The 27,213-nt window shown below is 34.7% G+C and overlaps 1 protein-coding gene across 3 annotated transcripts in view; it reads left to right on the plus strand.

Moving 5' to 3' along the window:
- The window catches only part of LOC106076272 (QRFP-like peptide receptor), a 140,352-nt gene that overhangs the window by 68,024 nt on the left and 45,115 nt on the right, over positions 1 to 27,213 (plus strand). For all 3 annotated transcript variants that reach the window (XM_056020832.1, XM_056020833.1, XM_056020835.1), the window contains exons 2-3: positions 16,244 to 17,190; positions 26,740 to 26,884. In XM_056020832.1, coding sequence (XP_055876807.1) covers positions 16,900 to 17,190; positions 26,740 to 26,884 — 436 coding nt within the window. In that variant the 5' untranslated portion in view covers positions 16,244 to 16,899. The remainder of the gene's footprint in view (positions 1 to 16,243; positions 17,191 to 26,739; positions 26,885 to 27,213) is intronic.

Here is a 27,213-nt window from a genome sequence, read left to right on the forward strand (position 1 = left end):
TTCATTCTTTTGGAAGACGTTTATTGTGCCCTAGAATAGGTTCTTCCTGGAGTTAGTGAAAAAATTGTAGACTCCTCGCCCTTGCCAGCAAGGGGTTCTGGGGGAGCGCTGAGAGCTGCCCCAGCGCGGGGCGGCTATTTTTGGTATTGAAAGCCAACTAAATGCATATTCTGAGGTATATACAGTGCATTATTTTGCTATTAAAAAGTTTTATTTCAAAAACCTAATGTGCTATTCTTACTGACTTAGACCCTCCCGCGCCGTTCGGCGCATTTGCTGGCAAGCTGTTTCCACAAAAACCTGTCACTGTCAATGTCCGAAGCCTCTTCCCACCTGATATGAGGACCTCCATGAAAGTGTGGCGCCAACTTGTACTAGGATGTCATCGCAACTATTATTATGCGTAATTCATTTTGTCGGAGAACATGTCCCGCAAACCTCATGCGACGCTCTGTCACAACCATATTAAGGCATAGGATTTCCTTGATTTAGACCCGATCTCTATAACTGACTCCTAAATTCCGTCTTAGCCATCTTTGTAGAGCCACATTTGGTGCTTTTAAATTAAATTTAAATGCTCATAGCATTTTGGCGGGGGGGTTTAAACTAAAAAACCCTTTGGCTATGCTCATAGCATTTCGAGTGCGTAATTTGCTTTTTTTTTTATATTGAAGAGGTATTTTTAGCTTCAAACCCAGCTGAAGAGGAATTTAAACTCAAAACCCCTTTGGCTACGCTCATACAATTTTGAGTGTGTAATTAGCTATTGTATATTGAAGAGGGATTTATCGTAAATTTTGGAGAGGGTTTTAAAATCAAAATCTTCTTTAACTGTGCTCTTGTAATTTTGGGATTGTCGTTTGCATTTTTTTTTTATTTTATAGAAGAGGGGGATTTAAATGCAAAGCCCCCGTGTAGAGGGTTTTAAACTCAAAACCTCCTGGTCGGGGGTTTTAAAATCAAAACCCCTGGTAGGGGGTTTTAAACTTAAAACCCCCTGGTAGTGGTTTTCAAACTTATACCTGCTGGTATGGGGTTTCAAAATCAAAACCCCTTGGTAGGGGTTTTCAAACTCAAAACCCCTCTAAACCCCCTGGTAGGGGGTTTCCAACTCAAAACCCCTGGTAGGGGGTTTTAAACTCAAAATCCCCTTGGCTGTGCTAGGGCAAATGATGGTTTAGTATTAAAATTTCAACTAAAAGAAACAAAAGTAAATCAAAAGATCAGTCAATAAACTCCGACGGAAGGGGGTGAACCCCAACCCCCCCCCTGGCTACGCCCATGAGATGAAATGACACTCATTTGTTTATCTGCACTACTTCAACTCGTGTTTGACGTTTTCTCCAGCAGTCACTCAATGTTTGTATTTTCTGTAGCTGTTAGAGTGACCAATTTCCTTTTGTCCATTACAAGTTAGAACACACATTTCTAAAACAAAGTGAGGAGCAGTGACTACTCAACTGACCAGTAAAGGCATGCTGATTGCTTTGGAAGTGGAAAAAAAATCATTTCTATTTGGAACACATCAGTCCAGGGAAAGGAGAGCGTCGCGTATCAAAATATTATTTTCTAATCTAGAAGAAGGGTGGAATAATACGCTCAGAATAAAAAGAGCAATGTGCACTGCCTCTGTGTACATTTTTTAAAGAATAAACTTCAAATTTGAAATGTATTAGGGTTGCCGTGAAGCGTTTCATATAATTGTTTGATAGCGTGATGCATTCACTTAGAATTGGCATCGTTCTATGTACAATTCCTTTGGATGTTCTGGAAGTGAGAATACTTTTGAAGCCTATACTTTGAGGGCAGCAATATGACATACCTACCCATGCCCTAATGTGTACAACTGTTTAAATGGAAGATTACTGTTTTCAACAGTAAACGTGCTCAGATTAAATTGATTGTGCTCATGTTCGACCTCAAAGTAGAAGCTTCTAAACTATTCTCACTTTGCTGCACTAGCTACATAATTATTTTTAGTTTCTTGACTTGTCATTTTTTTTGGTCTATGCTGTTGTCTATCCTCTTGCCTCGTAGCCTATATATATATATATATATATATATATATATATATATACATATATATATATATATATATATATATATATATATATATATATATATATATATATATAGTTCGTCCATCGTGGTTCGACGCTGACCACTTTTGTCATTGATGGTGCTAAGGGCCTTGCACTGGGATTTTGTGCCTCCCCATATGGCTGGTTAGATCTATGTGAACCCGGAATGTTCGGCTGCACACTAGTCAGGAGCTAGTGTCATTTGCCTTGCTATTTCTTTCTCTGACGTAGCCTCAAACCATCGCTGTCGGCCACCCTCTTTGCCCCACGTAGCTTAACACCATCGACGTCGGCCACCCTCTTTGCCCCACGTAGCTTAACACCATCGACGTCGGCCACCTTCTTTGCCCTTCGTAGCTTAACACCATCGACGTCGGTTCCAGTTCATCAGGATCGATTAATTTTTTTTCCATTTCCTTAAAAAAAGATCATAAAGGAAACTGTATATGGCTTGTGTCGACTCCTCGAGAACACCTGTCATTGCACCACTCCTCTAAAAATTGTTGTTTTCGATGAAGATGGTCATACATACGGAGAACAAGTCCAGTCTTTCGTAATTGGAACTTGCTTTGGCATGATCACTTTAACTCTGCTAAATGTTTGAGATCTCATTGCAGCTGTGTGTGTACTTGTGTATTTCGTTTAGACATCGCAATTGGAAACAAGTCCAGGACTCTGAGGCATAAAGTAGTAGAAGCTTCAGTGCTGGAAGGTGTCACGTGATTTGTGCGTCAAGGTCTCAAAAGAAGTGTATGCAGGAAGTTTAATTACACATCGTCTTCTAGAAAATTCAAGTTTCTACACAAAAAAGTAAACATTTAATGGGACTTATTTATATATAAAACGTTTGTATGCTATTTCCTGTATTAGAACTTTCGGTCTGAAAGCTTTTATAGAGCGGAATCGAACCTGTTTTAGGTTCCAAAACTTTTTCTGTTCAGTTTATAAGTTTGAAGCTTCATTTGGTTTATAATGTGTATTATTACTAGCAGTGGCGTCACTAGGGTGCGGTAAGCTCGGGATGTCACCCCCAGTGGCGTAGCAAGGTATACGTTGACCCGGGTGCAAGAATATGTTGGTGGGCCCCCTTCCCCACTAAGATGACTGTAAAGTGAGACAGAACAATTGAGTCATTGGAGTCATTTACCATCAGACATTTCAATGCAAGTAGAGTAGCCTTTTTTATAAATAATAATGTCTTTACGTTTGATTCAGTTAGAATTCAGACAAGTCAAAGTGTCTTCAAAGTCAATGTTTGTACAATTTCTTAACAGAATTAAACAACTTAAAGATATATCAACTGAATAAAGAAGTGTTTTATGAGTTCTACATTCTACACATTTACATTCCTAAAACACTTCTAGATGTAAAACTTTTAAATATTGATACAAACTATAATCTAATTCTACTTCCATCATTTAACAGTAACTAGATCGAACATTTTTCTGGCCAAGTAGCAAGGTCAGTAACCAGTGCATCTATGTCTAAACTTTTTAGCTGATTCTCGCTCTATGGAAAGAACACAAAGTGATGCCAAATTGCTCTGTGTCATAGAAATTCTTAAAATATTTTTTCTGTCAGATTTCAATATTCATAGCAATTTTAAATAAAGCCTAATTAGAGGTTTTTGTATAAATAAATGGTAATAACTCTCCTCTATGGTGCAAATGTATTTAAAAGTATCTGTAGCTTGTACTAGAGATTAAAGAAAACAAAACATTTCTAACGGGAACCGGCGAATCCTTGTCATATCTCTCAATACTACCTTATCTATACAAAATGAAATTAATTAATTACTACTAAATAATTAGCTAATTCGTTAATTTTTTTATTGATTCATGTGTTCTCATATGTGTGAAAACTTAATTCGAGAATCTATATATTTAACTATCTATCTATCTATCTATCTATCTATCTGTCTATCTATCTATCTATCTATCTATCTATCTATCTATCTATCTATCTATCTATCTATCTATCTATGTGTCTGTCTGTCTGTCTGTCTGTCTGTCTATCTATCTATCTATGTTTGATTTGTTTATATGAACCTATCAGCTGGAGTTGTTTCCCTTTGCCGTTGTTCTCTTGTTAGAACGTCTGCGTACTCTTGCGTTGAAACATCAAAGTATTTTATTTTTTTAAACCATGGTTTTCAAGCTGATTGATTGGCCAGAGAGAATGACGACTAGACTTTGATAGCTCATAGACAACAAGGGTCTCTAAGACAAACACCTGGAATTAAAACCCTTGTCTCGATTTCACTGACGAAGGTAGAGTTTAAGTCTAAACACAATCTTTTAATCTTCTTTCTTTGTCTATACTCTGTTTAGACTATTTTTTTGTAAACAAATTGAAACAAGCGCTTTCCCGTCGCGTGGAAGGTATTTTCAGAGAGAGGCTGCCTCGAAATTGAGACTGCAAGATACAGACTACGCCTTGATTTTTTTTTATTGTTAAAAAAAATAATTAATCCGCCAAAGATTATTACTAAAACAAGAAAAACAATTTTAAAATATATTTTAAAAAAGACAAATACCACCATCATTAGTCATAAAAAATATAATAAAATAATCTTCAAAGAAATAATTTTAAAATTACACAAAATCTTCCGAATTTCAAAAACATGACACCGTCATCTGATTGAACGAACACAGAGAGAGAGAGAGAGAGAGAGAGAGCGAGAGAGAGAGAGAGAGTAGATAGATAGAATAGATAGACAGAAACTAAATTTTTTCGTACTGGAAAATAATTCAGCTTTGACACCACAGAAACAATCTACATACACTAATTATATACAGAACTTTCCTAAAACATTTAGTACATGAAACGTTTTGTAAATTTTTAAGCATAGACTCTTAGATGTCCAATCTGTTTTATAAACTGAAAAAAAAATGCATAAAACAGATTGCAACACACACAATAATAGTGCAGATGTTTTGTCACTAGCTCTAAGTATATTGTCACTCAAGTAACGTGTTTATGTGCTAGTTGTTGATCGCAGTCAAGCAAGTATTTCTAAAGAATTCTTTTACGATGATTACCAACATTGACCAGACATGACGTCATCATCTCCTTCGACCCCACTGTCAACTGACCTCTTACTGAAATGTGACTGACCTCTAGTGTCAAACAATTTATCTCTTTCATTCTAAAGAACTAGATTTCTATCCATAAAACTCCCAGATTGCCGATAAAAAGGGTATTTTCTGGTAATAAGCACTTTCTCCATTCAGGCCAAACTTAGTTTATGTGTAAAAAGGAATTCTGTAGTTTTCCCACATTCTTCCAATTATCACAATGTGAAACATTTTCTCAAGTAGCCCTCCCCTCCCGCGAGTCTCCAGTCTTAACCCCTCCCCCCCCCCCCCACACACACATGCACCTCTCAACTATAAAGAGCATTCGATCCTAAGGACCTAGTGACACACAAAGTTGTGGCTGCAAAGTTCAATTGAGGTACGTTTCTTCCTTCCGGGGTTCAGACATTTTTTTTGTACATTATGTCTGGTTGTCTGTTTTGTTCTGTCTGTCCTATATAGTCTATTTTGTTCTGTCTGTCCTGTATATTCTGTATTGTTCTGTCTGCCCGGTATAATCTATTTTGTTGTGCCTGCCCTGTATAAACTGAGTGAGTTGATATAAGCTTTGAAAAAAAACAAACTTGAAAAACACTGACTACTTATCCTAATCATGTCATGAGGTAACACGTTTTTTTTTAAACTGCTGAAACAGAAAGTAATGAAGTTCTCTGCACAAGAACACAGCACTACGTTTCATAAATGACCACAAAAAAAAAATACTTTGCTTGCACATTGTAACTTTGAAAGCGAAAAAAAAAACAAATCCTTTGGACAGTGTATGATACCAATTCTTTCCTTGACGTTAATGTGACTATAAATAATTGATTAATATTTAACTGAATAAAAATATTGAACGCTTTTTAGCAGCCCCCCGAAAGGGTAAAAGATGCTATTAGTTTTGTGTGGCCTGTTTGTTCCGTCTGTCTGTCCGTCCGTCCCGTTTAGATTTCATAAACTAGAAGAGAAAATTAAAATGGAACATCATGATATTTTAGATAATTCAAAGTTCTGATGCAAAGGCTACTTTTTTCTTTTCCGAAAGTGTACCATCTAATTTTTTAAATTATATATACAAGAAGATTTTTCTAAATATTACACCACTTTTCACGGTAACCTTTTTTTAAAAGGTCACGGGCTTCTTCATTAATAACATAAGCTTCATTCATAGATTCGCGCATTGGTACAAAAAATTTGCATCTAAGGTCACAATGGTAAAAGTGTCAATGGATCATTAAGAATATATTTTCCATTTATTAACTAACTCATTGAATAGAATACTTATTCAAATGTTTTTACAAAGGAATTTTGATACGAACTTCGTTTTAGTTATACGTTTAAAAAAATAACTAACTACTTTTATTTTGACGTATCCTCATTATAGGGACCTACTACACTTAAAATAACACTAAATAGAGCCTAGATGTATATATATATATATATATATATATATATATATATTTCTTAGAGATTAAACACAACTACACTGCCTCCTTATTTACAATATATATATAGGTGTGTGGCTGAAGTAGATATGAATACTTAACTTTTATACTGCTCATAAATGCTGTATAATAAAGTCACAAATTTTCGTTTTATAAAACTACTAGACATATGTTACCCGCGACCCGCGGGTCTTTATTTGCGCATTTCTTTCGATATAGTCACTGAGAGTGTTTTGTAAACAATTAAACGAAATAATAATGTAATAAGTAAAGCGAATGTGTCAATGTAAAAATAGTGTGAATGAAGCTATCAAATCAAAATAGCTAATAGGCATAAATCAATTTGTTCAAATTAAACATTTGCTTGTAGGCCTACATATATTTGATTAAAATTTGAGATGAATAGACTAAATTTCGTATGTTCGTGTGTTACAGTCTAAAGTAGATCTTGAGGTAGACATAGATCTAAATCTACACTAATCTAGAGTTAAAAATTTGCTTTTATATAGTTCATTCTGTGTTGCGCATGCGTGACCTTTTATCATGAATGAATATAGGCCTTTCTCAACACGGCTACGCAGCTTTATTTAGCGAACAGCGAACGAATGTATTAAAAATGCTTTAGAAAAACAAATTTGAATGTTAATTTGATTAAAATATGAAATGAATGGACAATAATTAGTATGTTTATGTGTTAGAGCATAAAACTATCTTTGCGAAAAGAAGTTTTATCATCTTAGAGTTCAATAAGAGCTTTAGACCTAGGCCTAGGAATAGACTCAGTTGAGAGATGTGTTAATCACTGTTAATATGTAACCATTTGGTAATGTCTAATGAAAGGATGTTCGCCAGACATTACCCGCGGCCTGCGGTTCTAATTTTGTGTTTACTAATCTAGTGGATTGGATTTAGATGTATGTTAAACTTAACTAATGATCCTTTCAAGTTTTTTCTCTTTCGCTACGAAAATAAAATTTGGTTTGCGAAAATGGGTTTACCCGAAGTCGATACATTCTTATCTATTAAAAACGAAAAGAGCGATAACTTTGTTAAATGAATGGGATTATAAAGTAACAATTAAACGAAATAATTTTTAGTACGCGATTCATGAATGAATATAGATCTAGGCCTTTAACTCGGCTCGCAGCTTTCGTAGACGGATGTAGCTTTAGAAAACCAAATTTGAATGTTTATTTGATCAAAATATGAAATGAATGGACTTTAATTAATATGTTTATGTGTTAATGTATAAAACTATCTGTGCAAAGAGAAGTTTTATCATCTTAGAGTTGAATTAGAGTTTTAGATCTAGGGATGGGACTATAAAGTAAACAATTAAACGAATTAATATTTAGTACGCGATTCATTACGGTACTGTCTAATGAAAGAATGTTCGTCAGGAAATCTGTAGTCACAGATATCAGGAACCAATTTATGTAAAAAATGCTTTTGAAACACAAAATTGAAGGTTAATTTTATTATATAATGAAATCAATGGATCTTCTTTTGTCTTTTCATGTGTCAAAGTAAAAAACTATCTGCGCAAAGTGTATTTCTTAAAATTAGATCTAGGTCTAAATCCTTTCTATCTTTTCTCATGTCAACATTGTAGACATGGCCTAGATCCATAAAATACTATAGCTGTAATAGAGTCGGACAACTTTATTTTTTTTTTTGAGGGTCTTAAGTTTGTTTTAGGGCTACAATACATACACTACGGTCTAAGTTGGTACCCAAGGAACATTCCTGCCTAGTTTTATCAAGATTGGTCTGGCGGTTTTGATGTCTATAAGTAACATACATCCATACATACACCACACATTCTACTTTATAATATAGATTTATTTATGTCTATGAAGTCAATATATGGCAATGCGGGAATTTCCACTGACTTGTGTTCAAGATCGAGTCCCCAGACTAAATTTAATTTGATGATGGTTATATGTTCTTAAAATTATAACGGTCAAACCAGTAGACGTTTCATTGTGTGGCCAATTAGCTAGTAATTATTTTCTCATATATATATAGTAGGTCAAAAATCGTTAGAGGCGTTTTCAAAATCCTTGTCCACCTAATGTCCTCTTTCCTAAAACCCATGAAGAGTTTGCAAGCTAATAAGAGGAAATGAACAAATGTTTAGGACAATCTGTTATCAATTATGTCTTCATACATCTCCAAATGTAAAAAAAATGAAATTAAAAGTAGCAGATGTATACATATTCAGGTGATTTTATTATGTTGACATCTAAAACGAAGGCGTCCATTTTTTTCCGCCACATAGGTTTAAAGTCTATTTTGAGATCTATAAAGTATAAGCATGCAACTAAATAAACCGGAAGAATGGGAACTCTTACAAGTTGAAAGTTTAATGAAACATAGGTAATTAGCGACATTGGGCTTGATTGGATGGCCAGGCAGGTGCTTATAAAATATGTATTCTGTTCTGTGTCCCACGATAACACGTCAGCAAATGACATTGTGATTAAGTCAAGCTTGAAAAAAAAAACTCACATGTCATCGCCTCCTACTACCCTTCTGTCTTCCGGATAATTTAATGTTTATATTAATCATTTTAATTTATTATTAGCAGCAACTATTCTGGACATTCAGATATGTGGCGGCATGGGGCAGGTGCATATCTGCAATGTTTGTACACGTTATTTCTACGACACCCAATCTCGGGCCAAGCTGAAATTTTGCACAATTATTTCTTTTACACGACAATATAAGAATCAATTTTAAAAATTAGTTATTTAACTATTGGTAATTAATTATTGTTTAGTATCTCAATAAAGGGAAAGGAATTGTACTTGATCGAAGTGGTGGCATAAGCTAAATTAGTCACCGTTATAAGTCGCCACTTCAAAGTAAGTTTAAAACAAACAATAGATAACTAAACAATCTTCTACTTTCATTAGCACCTCACTAGCAGAGTGGTTAGTATGCCAGATTGAGGTGACTTGAGTCATGAGTTCCACTTTTTGTTTTTAGAAATGCTTTTTAAAAGCGATTACATTAACATTTACCCAGATATCCCTTTAAAGTATTTTTAAAAATGTTTTTCTTGTTTACGAACTGCGAGGGCCCCATAAAGTTCCATCCTTTTAGCTTGGCGTCCTGGGATCTCGATCTCCAAGCGTCCAGGGGTCCCGACCTCCAAGCGCTTTCCTGCAACCTTAGCTACTGAAATACATTATTCAGGCAACAGAATGGAAATGGCCGTAGGCGTACTTAACATCACTAAAAAATTCCATTGTCGGTGTCGGGTTTTAAACAATGAAAGCCAAGTTTTTTAGGATTAATCTAATTATAAAAATAAAAGAAGCCGGGTACAGCTTCACATTCGCGTGATGTGGACCCGAGTCAGTGATTTGGAGTATCTGAAGAAGTCTCTGTCAAAATGGGTCAGTGACTTGTTTCTTCAGAAACGAAGATATTGCGTCTTTGCCCAAACCAACTACAGACGGTAAGGTTTGGATGCTGGCACTGCCTTCAGGGTTCTTTCTCGGGACTTTCCTGACGACAATCCAAATCAAATATCAAACGACCAGACACCAACCTGATTCGATCTTTTTTCTTTACTCCCCCCCCCTCCCATTTTTCTGACGCAACATAGCTCACCAGACGCGAAACATTATTGGATGCTTACATCGTTATACAGGCACAAGGCAAAAATTGGTAACAAAATAATCACGTGACATTATCTCACATTTGTTTTGTTTTTTTACTTTTAGTTACAAGAGTATCACGTGAGCCTTTCTCGCCTGCAATCTTGCTATGAAAGAAATATGTAAGGCACAAGACACTTTTTCAGATCATGTGACCAAACAAGACTTCTGTGTGTGTACGTGTGTAGGACACGTTAGTAATATAAATGTGTCTACCGTTGGTCAGTTCTGCTATTTAATAATTCACTACAGATCAGATATACGAAGATCCTTTTTAATTCTTCAATATCAAATACTTTTCAAATCGGATTTCCTAATGGGTTTTAAAACCACTTAAAGGGCATAGTTTCTTGTTTGAGTTTACAACATTAGGCGGGATGTTACTGAATCATTTCTTTGAATCAGGGAACTATCCCAGGTGCCTATATTTAACCACCCCTCCCCCTCATACCAACAGCTAACCATTGAACTGAAGCTCGTGAACATTTCAGACCTTACAAGATGATCGATTTTTATATGACATGTTCACTTCGTGATGAAAGGTTGTTTTTTTTATTGGATGGTTATTCAAATCTGTTGCTGCCTGGTTGTGTGTTATGCGCTCTGGACTGTCGTCTCAATAGTACCGGGTTCAAACCCTGCCCGCCGCCATTTCCCGCCGTCCTGCGGGAAGTTTGGGATATGATGTTAAGATATGCTCAATTTTGAAGGGATGCCGAAACATGTAAAATAAAAACAAAACACACTCCTATCTAGAACACCTGACTCTTGCTTGGTATAGGTTTTGTAGTGACAACACAACAACCTTGTTAGAATTAGAACTTAGAAAACAATAAGGAGAATAATTTAATTGTATCGCTGTTCATTTAAAAGATAAAAAAAACAAAACAAAAAAACAACAACTTATCTCTAGGAAAATAACCCAAAATGACATCTCTTCAAAATAACCCTAAATGACATCTCTTCAAAATAACCCTAAATGACATCTCTTCAAAATAACCCTAAATGACATCTCTTCAAAATTACCCTAAATGACATCTCTTCAAAATAACCCTAAATGACATCTCTTCAAAATAACCCTAAATGACATCTCTTCAAAATAACCCTAAATGACATCTCTTCAAAATAACCCTAAATGACATCTCTTCAAAATAACCCTAAATGACATCTCTTCAAAATAACCCTAAATGACATCTCTTCAAAATAACTATAAATGACATATCTTCAAAATAACTCTAAATGACATCTCTTCAAAAAAACTCTAAATGACATCTCTTCAAAAAAAACTCTAAATGACATCTCTTCAAAATAACCCTAAATGACATCTCTTCAAAATAACCCTAAATGATATCTCTTCAAAATAACCCTAAATGACATCTCTTCAAAATAACCCTAAATGACATCTCTTCAAAATAACTATAAATGACATCTCTTCAAAATAACTCTAAATGACATCTCTTCAAAATAACTCTAAATGACATCTCTTCAAAAAAACTCTAAATGACATCTCTTCAAAATAACTCTAAATGACATCTCTTCAAAATAACCCTAAATGACATCTCTTCAAAATAACCCTAAATGACATCTCTTCAAAATAACCCTAAATGACATCTCTTCAAAATAACCCTAAATGACATCTCTTCAAAATAACCCTAAATGACATCTCTTCAAAATAACTCTAAATGACATCTCTTCAAAATAACTCTAAATGACATCTCTTCAAAATAACCCTAAATGACATCTCTTCAAAATAACTCTAAATGACATCTCTTCAAAATAACTCTAAATGACATCTCTTCAAAATAACTCTAAATGACATCTCTTCAAAATAACTCTAAATGACATCTCTTCAAAATAACTCTAAATGACATCTCTTCAAAATAACTCTAAATGACATATCTTCAAAATAACTGAACGACAAAGTCGGCGGTAATTAATCATCGTCGTGGACTAATTTTAGATCTCTATGAAGATGTATCTATGTGAAGATGTATCTATGTGAAGATGTATCTCTGTGAAGATGTATCTATGTGAAGATGTATCTCTATGAAGGTGTATCTATGTGAAGATGTATCTCTGTAAAGATGTATCTATGTGAAGGTGTATCTCTGTGAAGATGTATCTCTGTGAAGATGTATCTCTGTGAAGATGTATCTCTGTGAAGATGTATCTATGTGAAGATGTATCCTGTTACTTTTCTTTTCAATTATTGGCGTGAGGTCTGTCAAAGAAATAGTTTAGAATTGTTATTTAAGAAATGGGAATATAGCCCATTCAGGTGTATCTCATCTTATTGACCTATCCATGTGCCAATCTAGTCAGGCATGTTAATATGTAAATTGGACTTTCCTGGCTGATTCAGGCAACCCATCCCATTCTCTAATAGCACTAGTCCAGAAGGGGCACTTGCATGTATTTGTCCTAGAATATGGAATAAGTAATGTGCCTTTATCTTTGTGTCTTTCTGGGTATTTTATTATGTTTAGTATTTTTAGCGGTCCCCGTAAGGGGAAAAAGCCGCTATTAGGTTTGTGCAAAATGTCCGTCTGTCCGTCTGTCCGTCTGTCACACTCAGATCTCGAAAACTAGAAGAGATATGAAAAATATTATTTCATCATTAAATGTGGCTTCAAAAGTTTAAGTGCAACGGCTACTTTTGGTTTTCTAAAAGCAAACCATTTAAATGATTTAATTTATAAAATTAATTATGCAAGCGATTTTTTCATAAAAATACACCAATTCTAAAACAATTACGTAAATGTAAGGGAGGCAATGTTACAATATGCTAACAAAGATGGACAATTCTTGTGTATTTTCAGTATCACTAAGTAAAATATATTTAAAAAATGTACAGGAAATGTTTACAACAAATATAAATAATAGTTAAAGATGTTTTTTTCTGGTCAACTAGCTGCTAAAATTAAAAGAAAACATTTCTGTTTGTTTATAAAGGCTAATAATGCATTTTGTATGTAAATATCACACACATTTTATTTAATGGACTTTTTATGCAGTGATTTTCGTGCAGTAGCGTAACGTCGCTATATGATCGAGTACTAAACCAATTCCTTAAACTTTTTTTAAAGATCAGATTTTATTTATTTTTTGTTTAGTGCCCCCATCCGAATAAAAGAAGATTATTTTTGTGCGTTTTGTCTGTTGGTCGGTCTGTCCGTCACGATTAGATTAAAAAAACTAATCAACCCCAACAAATGTTTGTTTGCTCTTCTAATTTATATTACATTCAATTTCCATGCTTAAACTTTGCAAAAACACATTATCAATAATATGTTGTTCCGTTTTTTATGTAAATAGCATATTAATGCTAAATCAAAATCTCTATACTGACTTATATTTCATTAAGTGTAAAAATGTTCCGGATATTGTTTTATAAAACATGAATTATGCCTAATGATTGTTTGAAATCGCATAATTTACCAATATTACACTTATAATATTTGACAATGTGTCACTATAATTTGGTTATCAATATCAAATTGTTCCGTATTTTCATCTTTAAACAAATTTTAAAAATATCGACAATAGGTTGTTCGGGGCTTTAAAAAAAGTAATTTACTAGAATTGATTACTGAAAATTACTTTTTAGACATTTAATTTTCTTGCTAAAACATAACATAGAAGTTTTGTAATCGATAAAGAAAGTTCCGGATTTTGTTTCTTACAAATCGTCGCCAGAAATTTCCGAATTTATTTAAAAATCTACTAACGCCAAATAATTGTTTGAACTCCCTCTTTTAATTAATAAACAAATAATCTTCTCATTTACGAAATAATGTTTTTACGGATTTTTATGAAAAATATTTTAACTCACTACTCTCTTACAGTACATTTAACTTTCTACCTAAAACATGTAAAAATCTAATTATCGTTAATATTATGTTCCGATTTTTAAGGAAAACAGAATCCAGACTCCAAAGTAAGGTATGAAAATCTCTCCACATGGCTGTAGTACATCTAATTTTTATACGAGACTATCCAAAAAATTTAATTAACGGTGTTACATTTATCTGAAATTCTCTTTTTCTTTTACTATTTATACAAACATCCGGAACAATCTATTATATAAACTTTTCAATTGTGTTCATACCTAAAAATTATTGCGATGTTTTGAAACGTAAAATAAAGGTTAATAAATTTTTAATAACTTTTAGTGGTTCTTTTTTTATATCAAGATGACGGACAGACCGACTGACAGACAAAACGCAAAAACAATGCGGCTTTGATCCTTTTTAAATAAATTCTATTAGAACTCAGTGCACCAATGTCTATGAACCCTTGTTAAATATCTCGTGTAAATAAAGACATTTTTTTATGGTACCGGTACTAGCCTATTGTGAGGTAATGGAATTTTTTTTCTTTGACGTCATATGAATGGACTCTTTAAATGTAATGTTAAAAGAACGCACTCGGTGCAACAATGTCTATTAACACTCGAAAAAGTGCTCGTATTAATGAAAATATATTTTAGTCTAACTAAGCCGTGTGACGTAGTGTTTTTTTTTCCTTTGACGTCATATGGAATGAATTCTTTAAATGAAATGCTAAAAGAACGAACTCGGTGCACCAATGGCTATGAACACTCGATAAATTGCTCGTAATGATGAAGGCGATTTTTAGTCTAGCTAGGCGTGTGACGTAGTGTTTTTTTTTTCCCTCTGACGTTATATGGAATTAATTCTTCAAATGAAATGAAAAAAGAACTCGGTATAGTAATGTTTATTAAGCCTCGTTATGTGACTCGCGTTTAAAAAAGGAATGATATCTTGATTTAGATCTAATCTAGATTTTTTAAAACTAGATCTAGATTTTTATTACAGTATATCTAGATCTGGATTTATATTCTAATTAAAATTATTTTAGAGTCTAGATCTAGAATTTCTAGATCTAGTTTAGACTAAAATAGACTAGATTAAGATGTAGAATTTCAATTTCTAAACTTAAAGTGTAAAAAAAAAGTGTAGATTTTCATTTCCAAACGTTTTGATCAATATTGTAATGTTTTAATATACTAAAACTAATCTACTATTTTTTATTTAATTTAAATTTACGGCAAATGAATCTTTGAAACATTATTACTTTTGACCATCAAAATTAAATCACCTCTTGAATATTATTTGCGAATATGCAGATCCGACAGGGATCCGACTTCGACGGGGGCCGCCTCTGAGTTTGTGTAATACAAACTCTCTTTGTAATCTTGTATGTATTACAACTACTTGACTTTTTAGTGCTCTGACTTGAATCGTCTCTAAATTTATGAATTTTACTAATTGTGTTTCTGTAGTCAAAAGATTCGTTTGTTATAAATCTCACGCTTCTATTTTGCGTTTGTTATAGTTTCTTTGTTGTTGTTTTTTTGTTGTTGTTTTTTAGTTGAGGGATCTCAACAATATTCTAATATTGGCCTAACCAAGGCTAAATAACATTTTAGTTTTAGGTTCTTGTTTAATTTCTAAAAATGTTTTTAATAAACCATAAATGCTTTATTTGACTTTTAAAATAATTTCATTTATATAAGCATTCTATGATAGCTTTTAATTTATTCTAAGACCTGGATATTTTCAATGTTTAACATGTATAACTGGTTAGCGACAAATAAGATATTTAATGTGTTATGTACTCTTAATAAATGCCTTTTTTTTGTTTGGTGTTCATAGCTGAATGTGAGCTTATACCCTAAGATTCCATCAGAGGGAATCAGGAAATAAATACATTCATAACATTTCGTTTAATTTAATGGAACATCAGTGTCTGTATGTTGCGTGTTTGCCCATTTGTTCTTCTGACCAAAAGAGAATTAAAATTTATTTTTAAAATACCGTTTACTTCGATCAGTTTTTATTTTTAGTTTTAGTTTTGTTTCTTCTTTTTATTCTCTCTAAAAATGACATGTCAATGTTGACAATTCTTTTTCATTTATTGTTTTAGTTTTTCTTGAATGTCTCTTTCAGAGTGTTCCTCCATGATGTCTTCAAATCAACTTGTCGTGTGATCAACAAACGGATGAATCAATCAGAGTTGCGCATCCTGTGGACTACAAAAGACAAACATTGCGTTCAAGACTTGTGTTTGTCAATGACGTGAGGCCTGGTTAATAAGGTCAACACATTTCTAAGGCTTGACACAACTGTCAACAGACAGACAATTATGAGGCCGCCTTTGTTTTCTACATCTTGATCTGTTTTTATTTGGCAAATTTTATGTCTTTGTTCATATAAGCTTGCTTCTCATCATGTTAATGGACATCAGTCGTTTTCTTCATTTTAATGTGATCAAATATCATATTAACTCTTTCTTTCCTAACTGACGATACCAACGTTGATTCCATCAGAATGTGTTAAATAATAACGGAGAAAAAGAGTTAAGGAGCAGCGTACTTTATGTGTCATTTCGGACTTTTCAATAGGATATAATTCATTGTTTTACTATTTGTTTGATTCCATTGTAAAACATCGTGTTCAGAAGTCTTTGTAATCATTTTATTGATTCATGTATCTTCAGTTCACGAATAGATCCAGGAACAATGCAAGATGATATAGTAGATATTGACCTCCACTCTCGTGTTGACCTTTAACCTTACTGACCATTCGGATTTAGTTTTTAGAGGATGGTGAACAACGGATACGCCCCTGTGATGATCGTGGTATCAAGAAACCTGAGCTCCCACTTGATGGCGAACGGAACGCTGGACGAGAGCGCCACGTACTCCATGGAGTCGGCTGGGCTGGACAACACCACCTCGCTGAACCTGAGCAAGTTGCCCTACCCGCACACCATTGAGTACAAGCCCATGCTGGAGATGATCTTCAAGACGCTCCTGTATGTGCCCATCATTGTGCTCACCATCATAGGCAACACCATCGTCATTGCTGTAGTGGCCAAAAACAAACGAATGCAGGTATAGTGCCTCCTTGTTACAGAGCTGATATGAAGTAGCTGTGTCTGTCTGTCTGTCTGGGTGGAATCTTGTACGCGTTATTTCTCCCACGTCCCATTCTCGGATCCAGTTAAAACTTTGTGTCGATACTTCTTTAGTTTATATACTTAGTTAATTAAAGTTAATTATTTTTTTGAATATAGAATATACTAAGTTAAGGGGAGATATGCCTTGTGTAGAGTATTAAATCATTCGTAAATATTTAACTATAAAACTATAGACTTTAGACTAAGAATTTAGACTATAAAACCTTCTATTTCTATTAGTACTTGTATAGCTCAGTGGCTAACGTGTCGGCTTTCCATCATGGAGGATTTAGATCGAGTTCGATTTCAGACTTTAGCTATTTTGTTAAAATAGCTTTTTAAAAAGCAGCATGGAAACCTTCTCCCAGATACCCCCCCCCCGCCCTCCAATGATACCTTCACCTTCACATATCACTTAGTCTGGTGAACCGTTGGTGTATCACATTAGATCATCCGACCGTCTTTCTCCATTCCTCCCTGTCCACATCCTTGGATAGAATGTAATAAATTAAAGGCTCTGCCATTCTTTGATGTCGTCTTCCCATTGCTTCCTTTGTCTTCCTCTTCTTCTTCCTAGTACTTGGTACTGTTCCTTGAAGGAAGACCTTTGAGAGCCCTAAGGACCTTTAGATACACAAAAGTGATTGGACCATAATGTTTTGGGATATAAGTATGATAGTTGTGCTAAACCAAAACAAGTAATATTTCCAATCACGCACATTTATTATTATTAATAAAAAAAAATAATTGCATGACTGATTCAAATTAATTAATGCTATTTCACTCAATAAAAGTGTTGTTTTTTTTTCAATATTTTATTTTAATTATTTTTTTTGTAATCATGTATGTGAGTGACAGATTCGTCAGTGGCAGATTCGTCAGTGACAGATTCGTCAGTGACAGATTCGTTAGTGACAGATAAGTTTGTGAAAGACATTTTAATCAAAGATATGTTAGTGCAAACACTTTAATGCCATAGTTATATTGACAGACAAATTAGGCCTATGGGCTTATCATACAAAATACGCGTGTCCATAGGTCAATCTAGTCATGCATGTGAATCAATGACTTAAACTCTGCCAACTTGTTGGTTTTCCTGGCTGACTCAGTGGATATAGTTGATAGACATTGAACACTAATTAGGCTTATATTTGATTAACACTGAATACTAAAATGGTTTATGATTCAAACTTCACTTGCCGATGTTGTTATTGGCCTCTATATTTATGTTTAATGCTACACTTTGCCTAAAATAACATTTCACCTACACTGAACTACAAACACGTGAACGGAATGATCCTATGTACAATAATATAAGAACCATAACTTTGTTTTTATGTGATGAGGGAAACCCAACCTCTCAGATGCGACCATTCTCTGATTTTAGGGGTTCATGTTACATGAAAATGTTTCAAAGCCGACATCTAATCAAGGCTGACGAGATTAATAACTACATTATTTTTTTTTCCCAAAACTACTTAATATTAAATATTAATAGTCAGCCTATGTGCTATTTAGAAACCAGATATTTAATCATTGTCTCCAGTGACACAATCTAGATTTTAATATGCATATCCTATGTCGAGTGACGGGATTGTCGAACACAGGCTTCGAAGCTGACTTTAAAAAGAAGAAAAATATTTTTTAAAATTTAAAAAGAAGCTTATAGGTAGTTTAGTTGTATCAATTAGTTTGGGTTAGTCATATAATTAAGTTTGTAATAGCTCTATACCAACAGCAATAAATCTGTGCCATTAGAAATATTTTAATTGTTTTTGTTTAGCGTTACTATTTATAAAAAAAAAGGGGCGAAAGACTTAAATTCGAACTCATGACTCAAGTTTCCTCAAGCCGACGTGCTAACCACTCTGCTAGTGAGGTGCGTATGAAAATAAAAGCGTGTATAGTTATCTACTGCTTGTTTCAAACTTACGTTAAAGCGGCGACCTATAAAGGGGACTAATTCAGCTTATACCACCACCTCCATTTGTTGTTGTTTTTTTTTCCTCCATGCTCGAAATACCAAACAAAATAAACAATTACCAATAGTTAATTAACTAATTGGTTAATTTTAAGTTAATTCTTGTATTGACAGATACAAGAAATAATTGTGCAAAATTTCAGCTTGATCCGAGACTGGGTGTCGGAGAAATAACGTGTACAAACTTATGGACAGACAGAGTTGATATAAACTTTGTAACAAAAATGTAATATATAAAAATGTCAACATTTTTTATTACCTCCCCTTACACACACGCCATCAACAAGTATCTTGAGAATCTGTAACACTTTCGTCCATAGCGATCAACTATTATTGATGTAATAGTAAGTTTATCCTGGGTACTGAATACATGAAGTGTTGGTCATCTATATATCTGTAAAGATTTAAATAATTGTTTTGCGTTAGTCAAAAGTTGTTTTTTTTGGTTGTTCATAGTTGGTCGGGTCGGTGGGATAGCAAAATGTAAAGGTTCCACCTTCCCATGTTGCTTTGACTTTAAGTGTGCAAAATTTTATGGGGTAATAGCTTAGTGAAATTCCGCCATAAGTATAATGCGGAGTAGCGTCCCCGTGCCTTGATTATATGTTTTACAATATAGTCCAAGAACTAGCCTTGACTTCTGTATTGAATGCTGACATCAAGTCCACCACTGTGTCAATCTCTCCTTTGTCTAGTCGTAACCAATAGCATCCAGATTTCGTGGCTTGGAACAGTTACTTGTTTGTATAAACTATGGTCTTGATCCTTAGAAATAATAGAGCATACTATATTAGTACAGATCTAGATCTCCATGTAGAAATTTTAAAAAATGCTTATGCTTACTGTGAGAATATCCACTTACAAAGTCAGGATTCGTTGGAATATAAATACTATAGCAGCATCCTTAGAGACAGCATTCATTTCTAATACTTTGTGCCTTTTTAGAAGCTGTAAATCCCAACTGAAATTTGTTTTCAACTCTAATGCAAGATATTTGTGTCTCATAGGATATGACTTGTAAACTACAAGATGTCTTTATCACGTTAATATTTGTTATAAATCAACATGCAGAAAACATATTGACATTCAGCTTCGTGCAATCCCATTTTCCAAGTAATTTACTAGTAAAGAAATTAAATTGTATTGGATTACATTATATCATTCAGCATGGGAGATCTTCAGATTGCTTATTATAGATGCTGCTCTAATAAGTCGTAGCGTGTGAACGTCAGGGAGCATGTTCCAATGGCTGCGGCCTTTTTAGACAAGCCAAGCTGTTGGACTTGACACAAAAATACATCTTTTTAACACAATCGTATCCCAGCAGCAGCATGTGCAAGCGAGACATGGAAGTCATCTGCCAAAACGGAGAAACGACTAAATGTGGCTCAACCAACAAAAATGGCTAAGACGGATTTTACGAGTCAGTAACAGAGATCTGAGGGTGGCGTCTGGGGCATTGTGCTCCCTTGAACCCCCCCCCCCAATACGCCTCCGACGCATACCAATAGTTGCATTGACATGGAGGCCAATACCAAGAAAATGCAAACAGTGGACACCATGTGGAAAGATGCTTCAGACATTACCACTGACAGATCTTTGTGGAGACAGCTGGCAGCCCAATGCACCGAAAGGCGCTGGAGGATCTAAGTCTAAGTAAGTCAGCTCTAATGAATAGGTTACGTTTATTTCGCCGAGTGAAAGTATCGAACTAAATTTTAATACCATTCCTATGTCGCCATTGTGTTTCAAGTTTATTTTAAAATTTAAAAAAATGTTTTGTCTTGTTTTTGTTCTTGTATTTTATTTTTTCTTAGCCTGTGTTCACATTTTCCTTCCTTGTTTAAATATAACCACCTGTTTTTATAATTATTTTAAATTCTATAAAACTATTTTAAAAAATAGAATATCGAAAGAGATACGATAAAAATAATCCTGACCCGAACTTTGTCTTGAGGCATTATTTGGATAATGTGAGCATGTCAATATGCAGAGCTTTTAGACAAACGCCAGACACGTGTGTGTGTGTGTGTGTGTGTGAGTGACTCCTGGTTATACCCACCCCTCACTTTCTTCTTCTCCATTGTTTAGATCAACACAATCTGTTTGATTTGCGTATAACTTATTGGGAAGGCAGTCGATTAGGAGAGCCTTATAGCAGGGGTGGTCAATCTTTTGATTCTATGCGCCAATTGTTTTCACTTCTTATTCGGATGCACCTCAAATTGTACAAGTTTCAGTCCTTTAAAGTTGGTAATCTGTACGTATTTGGTTTGTTCAACACATTTGTGTTTAGTAGAGAAGGGGATTTAATAAATAAAAAAAAATTACTTATTAAGTCTGTCTTTGTTAACATTTAAAGTTTGCATTATAATTTTAATTTACTATTTCAGTATGATCTATACACTAATAATAATGTATGAACACTGTTGGCAGTTCTAAATTAAATGAGCTTTTGGAAGTTTTAAAAATTTTCTTCGCTTTCACCAAATCTGAAAGAGGAAGAGTTAATTTCGTGACCTCTGTTTTTGATCATGCTCATGAATGAAAATGTTTGCTCGCATCAGTATCTGACAGGCATAAACAAGATGACAGTTCCAGTAACTCTACCAGTCATAGGCGGTTTAGTTACTTTAGTTCACTTTATCTAATTGATGATTTCCTAGACATGACTTTGCTTCCTCAAATATGTCTGACCACCTGGTTTTTCCCTATAGTGACTTAAGGCCAATAAGGTCTTTAAAAATGTTGAAATTGTCATCATTTTTTCTAATAACAAAAAGCTTAAATAAGTAACATTAAAAATGTCCAAGGCTAACGAAAAGAGAAGAGAACATATTGTTACGAATCTCACTATCCAGGCTCTCTGCAAACTGCACCATACACCACCAACTTAAAGAACTTGACAAGTCAGGGCTCCAAAATAACGTAAAGGTTTATTGTCCATAAATAACAGCCAATACTGTACAATTGGCAGCACGTAGAACAGTACAAATAGCTCTGCGATAACAAATATCTCTCCGATAACACCGTTCCGCCGTATCAAGTCTTGCACTGGCCTCTCCGTCTCGTTCCGGGCTTGCACTGGGTTCAACAGTTCGGGACTGACTTCACACACTTGGGCTCGATGTGTCGGACTCGATCACAGACCAAGATCAAGACGCCGGTCGTCTCAACTGTACTTGACAGTACTCCGCACTGAACCGTCGTAATGCTCCGTACAGAACCACACCGTTGAACTGTGCTGTAGTCGACCGTGTTCTGAACTCCTGTCGTGAACCCGCTTTCTGAACCGTCTTGACTGCGACACCTCCGCTCTTTATATGGGGTCCCTACTGGCCTTCTAGAACCGGACAGAACGCCGCTCGACGTTTCTAGGTGGTCAGATGAAAACAATTCTCGTGACGCTAATGAGCTCTGTTCACGACAGCGATTCTTCCCGAACCCTCTTGTTGACACTCGTCTCGGCCGATCGTCGTAACTCGTCACGGTTGACCGCTCGTCTAGGGCTGGCCTGGGGCGATTTGCGTCGACTGACTACACTCACACCACTACCCCCATCTGTGCCACCACCAGGTTTATAACAATATATTCAGTAATATAATAGCATACAAACTATTACATTAAACCAACGTATTTGGCTTTTTGGTCTGATTAGTTTTATAATCATTTCGGTCAATTTGTGCGTCATAATTGCTAATAAATGAAATTCCCGTGAAACTTTTTTTTTTCTGAAAATTGGTTATTATCATTTTTTTCTCGGAGTGAAATGCACCACTTGCAATTGTGCAATGCGCCAATTTTGGCGCATGCGTCATTTGTTGGCCACCCCCTTCTTTATAGGCTTCCTGGTTTGTTTATTTTTTAAAGTAAAGTTTCCCTTTTCAGACCTTGCGACCTAGAGGGCAGATGATGTTAGGGTCATCTGTTTCTGTGGCCAACGGCTAACGAGCAGGCTGCCATGTGGCCAGCACAGTGAACAACCGCCTTTACTTTCTTCAACTTAAGTCAGGTACCCATTAGGGTTGGGTGGACTCAGGAGAGACCTAAAAATCCAGAAATGCAAGATTCCAGGAACCCAGGTTCGGTAGCCAAACGCTTAACTACTCAGCCACCGCGCCCCTATAGGTTTCCTGACTCTTTGACTGAGCAGGGTTTTTGTTTTACAAATCTTTTTTTCAACTCACTTTGTGTGTCTATCTATCTATCTATCTATCTATCTATCTATCTATCTGTCTGTCTGTCTGTCTGTCTGTCTATCTGTATGGGTGGATTCTATTCTACTATTTTTATCCACGTCCCATTCTCTGATCAAGTTAAAACTTTGCTCAGTTATTCATTGTCAATGACAAGACATGAATTAATAAAAAAAAAATAATAATTAAATCAATAGTGTTAACTAATTAATATAGTTAATATAGAAAAAAAGGGGATAATACTTTCAATATTAAGATATATGTCCAGGGGCGTAGCTAGGAATTCACCATCATTTAGAGGTCCGGGGGGCTTGACCTCTTTGGGGGCCCCTGCAATTTGCGTAATATTTAATTTAAAAAATAATGATTTGGGGGCCTGGGGGCCCGGGGAATTTTCAAATTCTCTCCCCTTCTCCCACCTAGCTACGCCACTGTATATTTCAGCATTTATACTGGGCGCTCCCTAGCCTCCTTTCACTCTATATTATCTTTAATTTTTTAAATTATTTTTTTATATTTTTTGCTTGTTATATCTCCCCCATTTTTTTTAAATAGGAAACCTACAAAGCTTTCCTAATCAACTGCTTTTCCAATAAGTTATCTTATCTTATCTTATATATTACAGACGTTTCTTCCAAAAAGAAGATGATTACGTCCTACGCGTCATGCATTTAGCCATGCATAGTAACCAATGACCTAAATTCTGCTAAGTCAATGGTTTTCCTGGCTAGCTCGGGCTAGCTCTAATAGCACTGGGGAAGAAAGAGCATTTGTACACATTTATACGCAAATCAAACTGAACTCACGAATTCACTGCTGCAGTACATGTTTTGTTTTATAAGTCAGTCGTTGTGCTGGTTTAGCAGTCTCCGTGTCTACATTGCAAGCTACTGCCTGCAGAATACTTCAGATGGGGATTGAAGATTCTAACCGGGAAACATGAATGGTTGAAGATTTTGATTGGGACACAAGAGATTGAAGACATTGACTGTGAAACACGAATACAATGTAGTTGAGTGGACAAACACTTGGCTATCTATCAAGGAAGCTCGAGTTCAGTTACTAACGAGTGTGTTTCTGAGCAACTAATGACAGCATGGAAACCTTCTTCCAGATCACTTCTACCCACACTGGTTCCCAAAAGAGATTGGACCATAACGACCTGAGCAGGATGTAAGCATGAGAAGATGCGCTATACAAAAACAATGTTTAAACAAGCAATAGAAAAAAAGAATAAAACACGTTATCTAAGGGAAGGACCTGCTAAGTTCATCTGAAAATTGCGGGGCTTATCTCCTTTGCTGTTATAAACCAAAATTAATTAATTAGTATTACTGATTAATAATTGGTTAATTTTTGGATTGATTCGTTTATTGTTATCAACTATAAATATATATACAAAATTTTAACTTGATCCAAGAATGGGAAGTGGGAGAAAAAAAAACGTGTCAAAACGTAGTAAGGGGACTAAATCTGTATATATATATATCCACATCTCTCATTAAGTAGCATTTATTCCTTTTATTTTGGAATCAAACACAATAATAAATCATGAACAATTAATTAAGTAATAGTTTAATTATTTTGATTGATTAATGTCTTTAAGGTTTAATCATGAATAATTGTACAAAGTTTTAACCTGATGCGAGAATGGGAAATGGGAGAAAAAAACTTGTTCAAACTTTTTATCAGACAGACTGACAGACAGACAGAATGAGTTAATATAAGCTTTGTAAAAATGAGATAAGATTTGGATTCGAAACAAATGAATTATTAAACATTTTGATTGGGAACCTTGAAAGATTGAAGGCTTAGATTGGGAAACATGAATTGCTGAAATATTTTGATAGTGTAACATGCGGTTTTTTTTTTTTGTTTGTTTTTTTTTGAAGATTTGGAATAGGAAGCACTAAATGATTGAAGATTTGGAATAGGAAGCACTAAATGATTGAAGATTTGGAATAGGAAGCACTAAATGATTGAAGATTTTGGAATAGGAAACACTAATGATTGAAGATTTGGAATAGGAAACACTAATGATTGAAGATTTGGAATGATTAGTATTTGCCTCGATATACTTCTACTAGTTCTGAACAATGAAGAACACAGATTGTTGTGCGCCCACAGGAAGCATGTTTACAATTACAATCCATTGAATAATATCTTCTATTGAATTAACTTAGTTCGTGTCATTCTGTGCTCCGAGGGCTGTACGACATTACGTGATAAGTTCATTAACTTTCAGACATGTTTATGGCACTTCTGACATTATATTGACAATGTCGTAATCTCTAGAACAAGACTACAAGGAACCTTATGAAGCAATTACCTTCTAATTACATTTCTTCTGACTTAGTCCTAGATTTTTTCTTAGTTCATGTTAAAACTTATGAATCTGATAGAACTAGATCTCTCAACTGATATGTATTATAAAAAGAAATTCCCAATGATATGTATTTGAGAACGAAATCTTCATAACATATTACTAAATCTTCCAACAGATATATATTAAAGAACTAAATCTTACCAGTGATACATTACAGAACTAATTCTTCCCAGTAATATTTATTACAGGACTAAATCTTTCAAGTGATACGTATTACAGGACTAAAGCTTCCCAGAGATATGTATTAAAGGACTAAATCTTCCTAGTGATATGTATTACAGAACTAAATCTTCCTAGAGATATGTATTACAAAACTAAATCTTCCCAGAGATATTTATTACAGGACTAAAGCTTCCCAGAGATATGTATTAAAGGACTAAATCTTCCTAGTGATATGTATTACAGAACTAAATCTTCCTAGAGATATGTATTACAAAACTAAATCTTCCCAGAGATATGTATTAAAGGACTAAAGCTTCCCAGAGATATGTATGGTAAAACTAAATCTTCCCAGAGATATTTATTACAGGACTAAAGCTTCCCAGAGATATGTATTAAAGGACTAAAGCTTCCCAGAGATATGTATGGTAAAACTAAATCTTCCCAGAGATATTTATTACAGGACTAAATCTTCCCAGAGATATGTATTAAAGGACTAAAGCTTCCCAGAGATATGTATGGTAAAACTAAATCTTCCCAGAGATATTTATTACAGGACTAAATCTTCCCAGAGATATGTATTAAAGGACTAAAGCTTCCCAGAGATATGTATTAAAGGACTAAAGCTTCCCAGAGATATGTATTAAAGGACTAAAGCTTCCCAGAGATATGTATTAAAGGACTAAAGCTTCCCAGTGATATGTAAGGTAAAACTAAATCTTCCCACTATTATGTGTTTGATTGTTCCTTTGAACTCCACAGACCACCACTAATTACTACATCGTAAACCTGGCGGTGGCAGATTGCCTCATAGCCCTCACCTGTTCCTGGACCCACCTTGTGGATGATCTGACGCCATTTTGGGTTCTGGGCGGATTTTTTTGCACTTTTAACGCCTTCTGTCAAGGTAAGTGAGCTCCCCTTTACCTGATAGATGCAGATGAATAGAACTACTAGGTGTACATTGTGGCTTTCAATGACATTATATTTAGATTTAGCTTCCCACTACAATGGTTACCTCCCCTGATTTTTTTCCCCACACAGTCCGTTGTTTTTAAGTCTGCAAGGAAGTAATTTCAACATAGCTAACAATTGATTCTAGACTTGTGTAGGTTTAACTTCAAGTATTTTATGAGGAGACATTTCTCGAGTTCACAAATGTAAGGAAATGTTCTTAAAGGCAATCTAAAACCTACATGTGAAAACAATGGTATCTGTCTGCTGATGGGAGTTAAG

The sequence above is a fragment of the Biomphalaria glabrata genome, chromosome 2 (assembly GCF_947242115.1).
Source record: "Biomphalaria glabrata chromosome 2, xgBioGlab47.1, whole genome shotgun sequence".
Lineage (NCBI taxonomy): Eukaryota > Metazoa > Mollusca > Gastropoda > Planorbidae > Biomphalaria > Biomphalaria glabrata.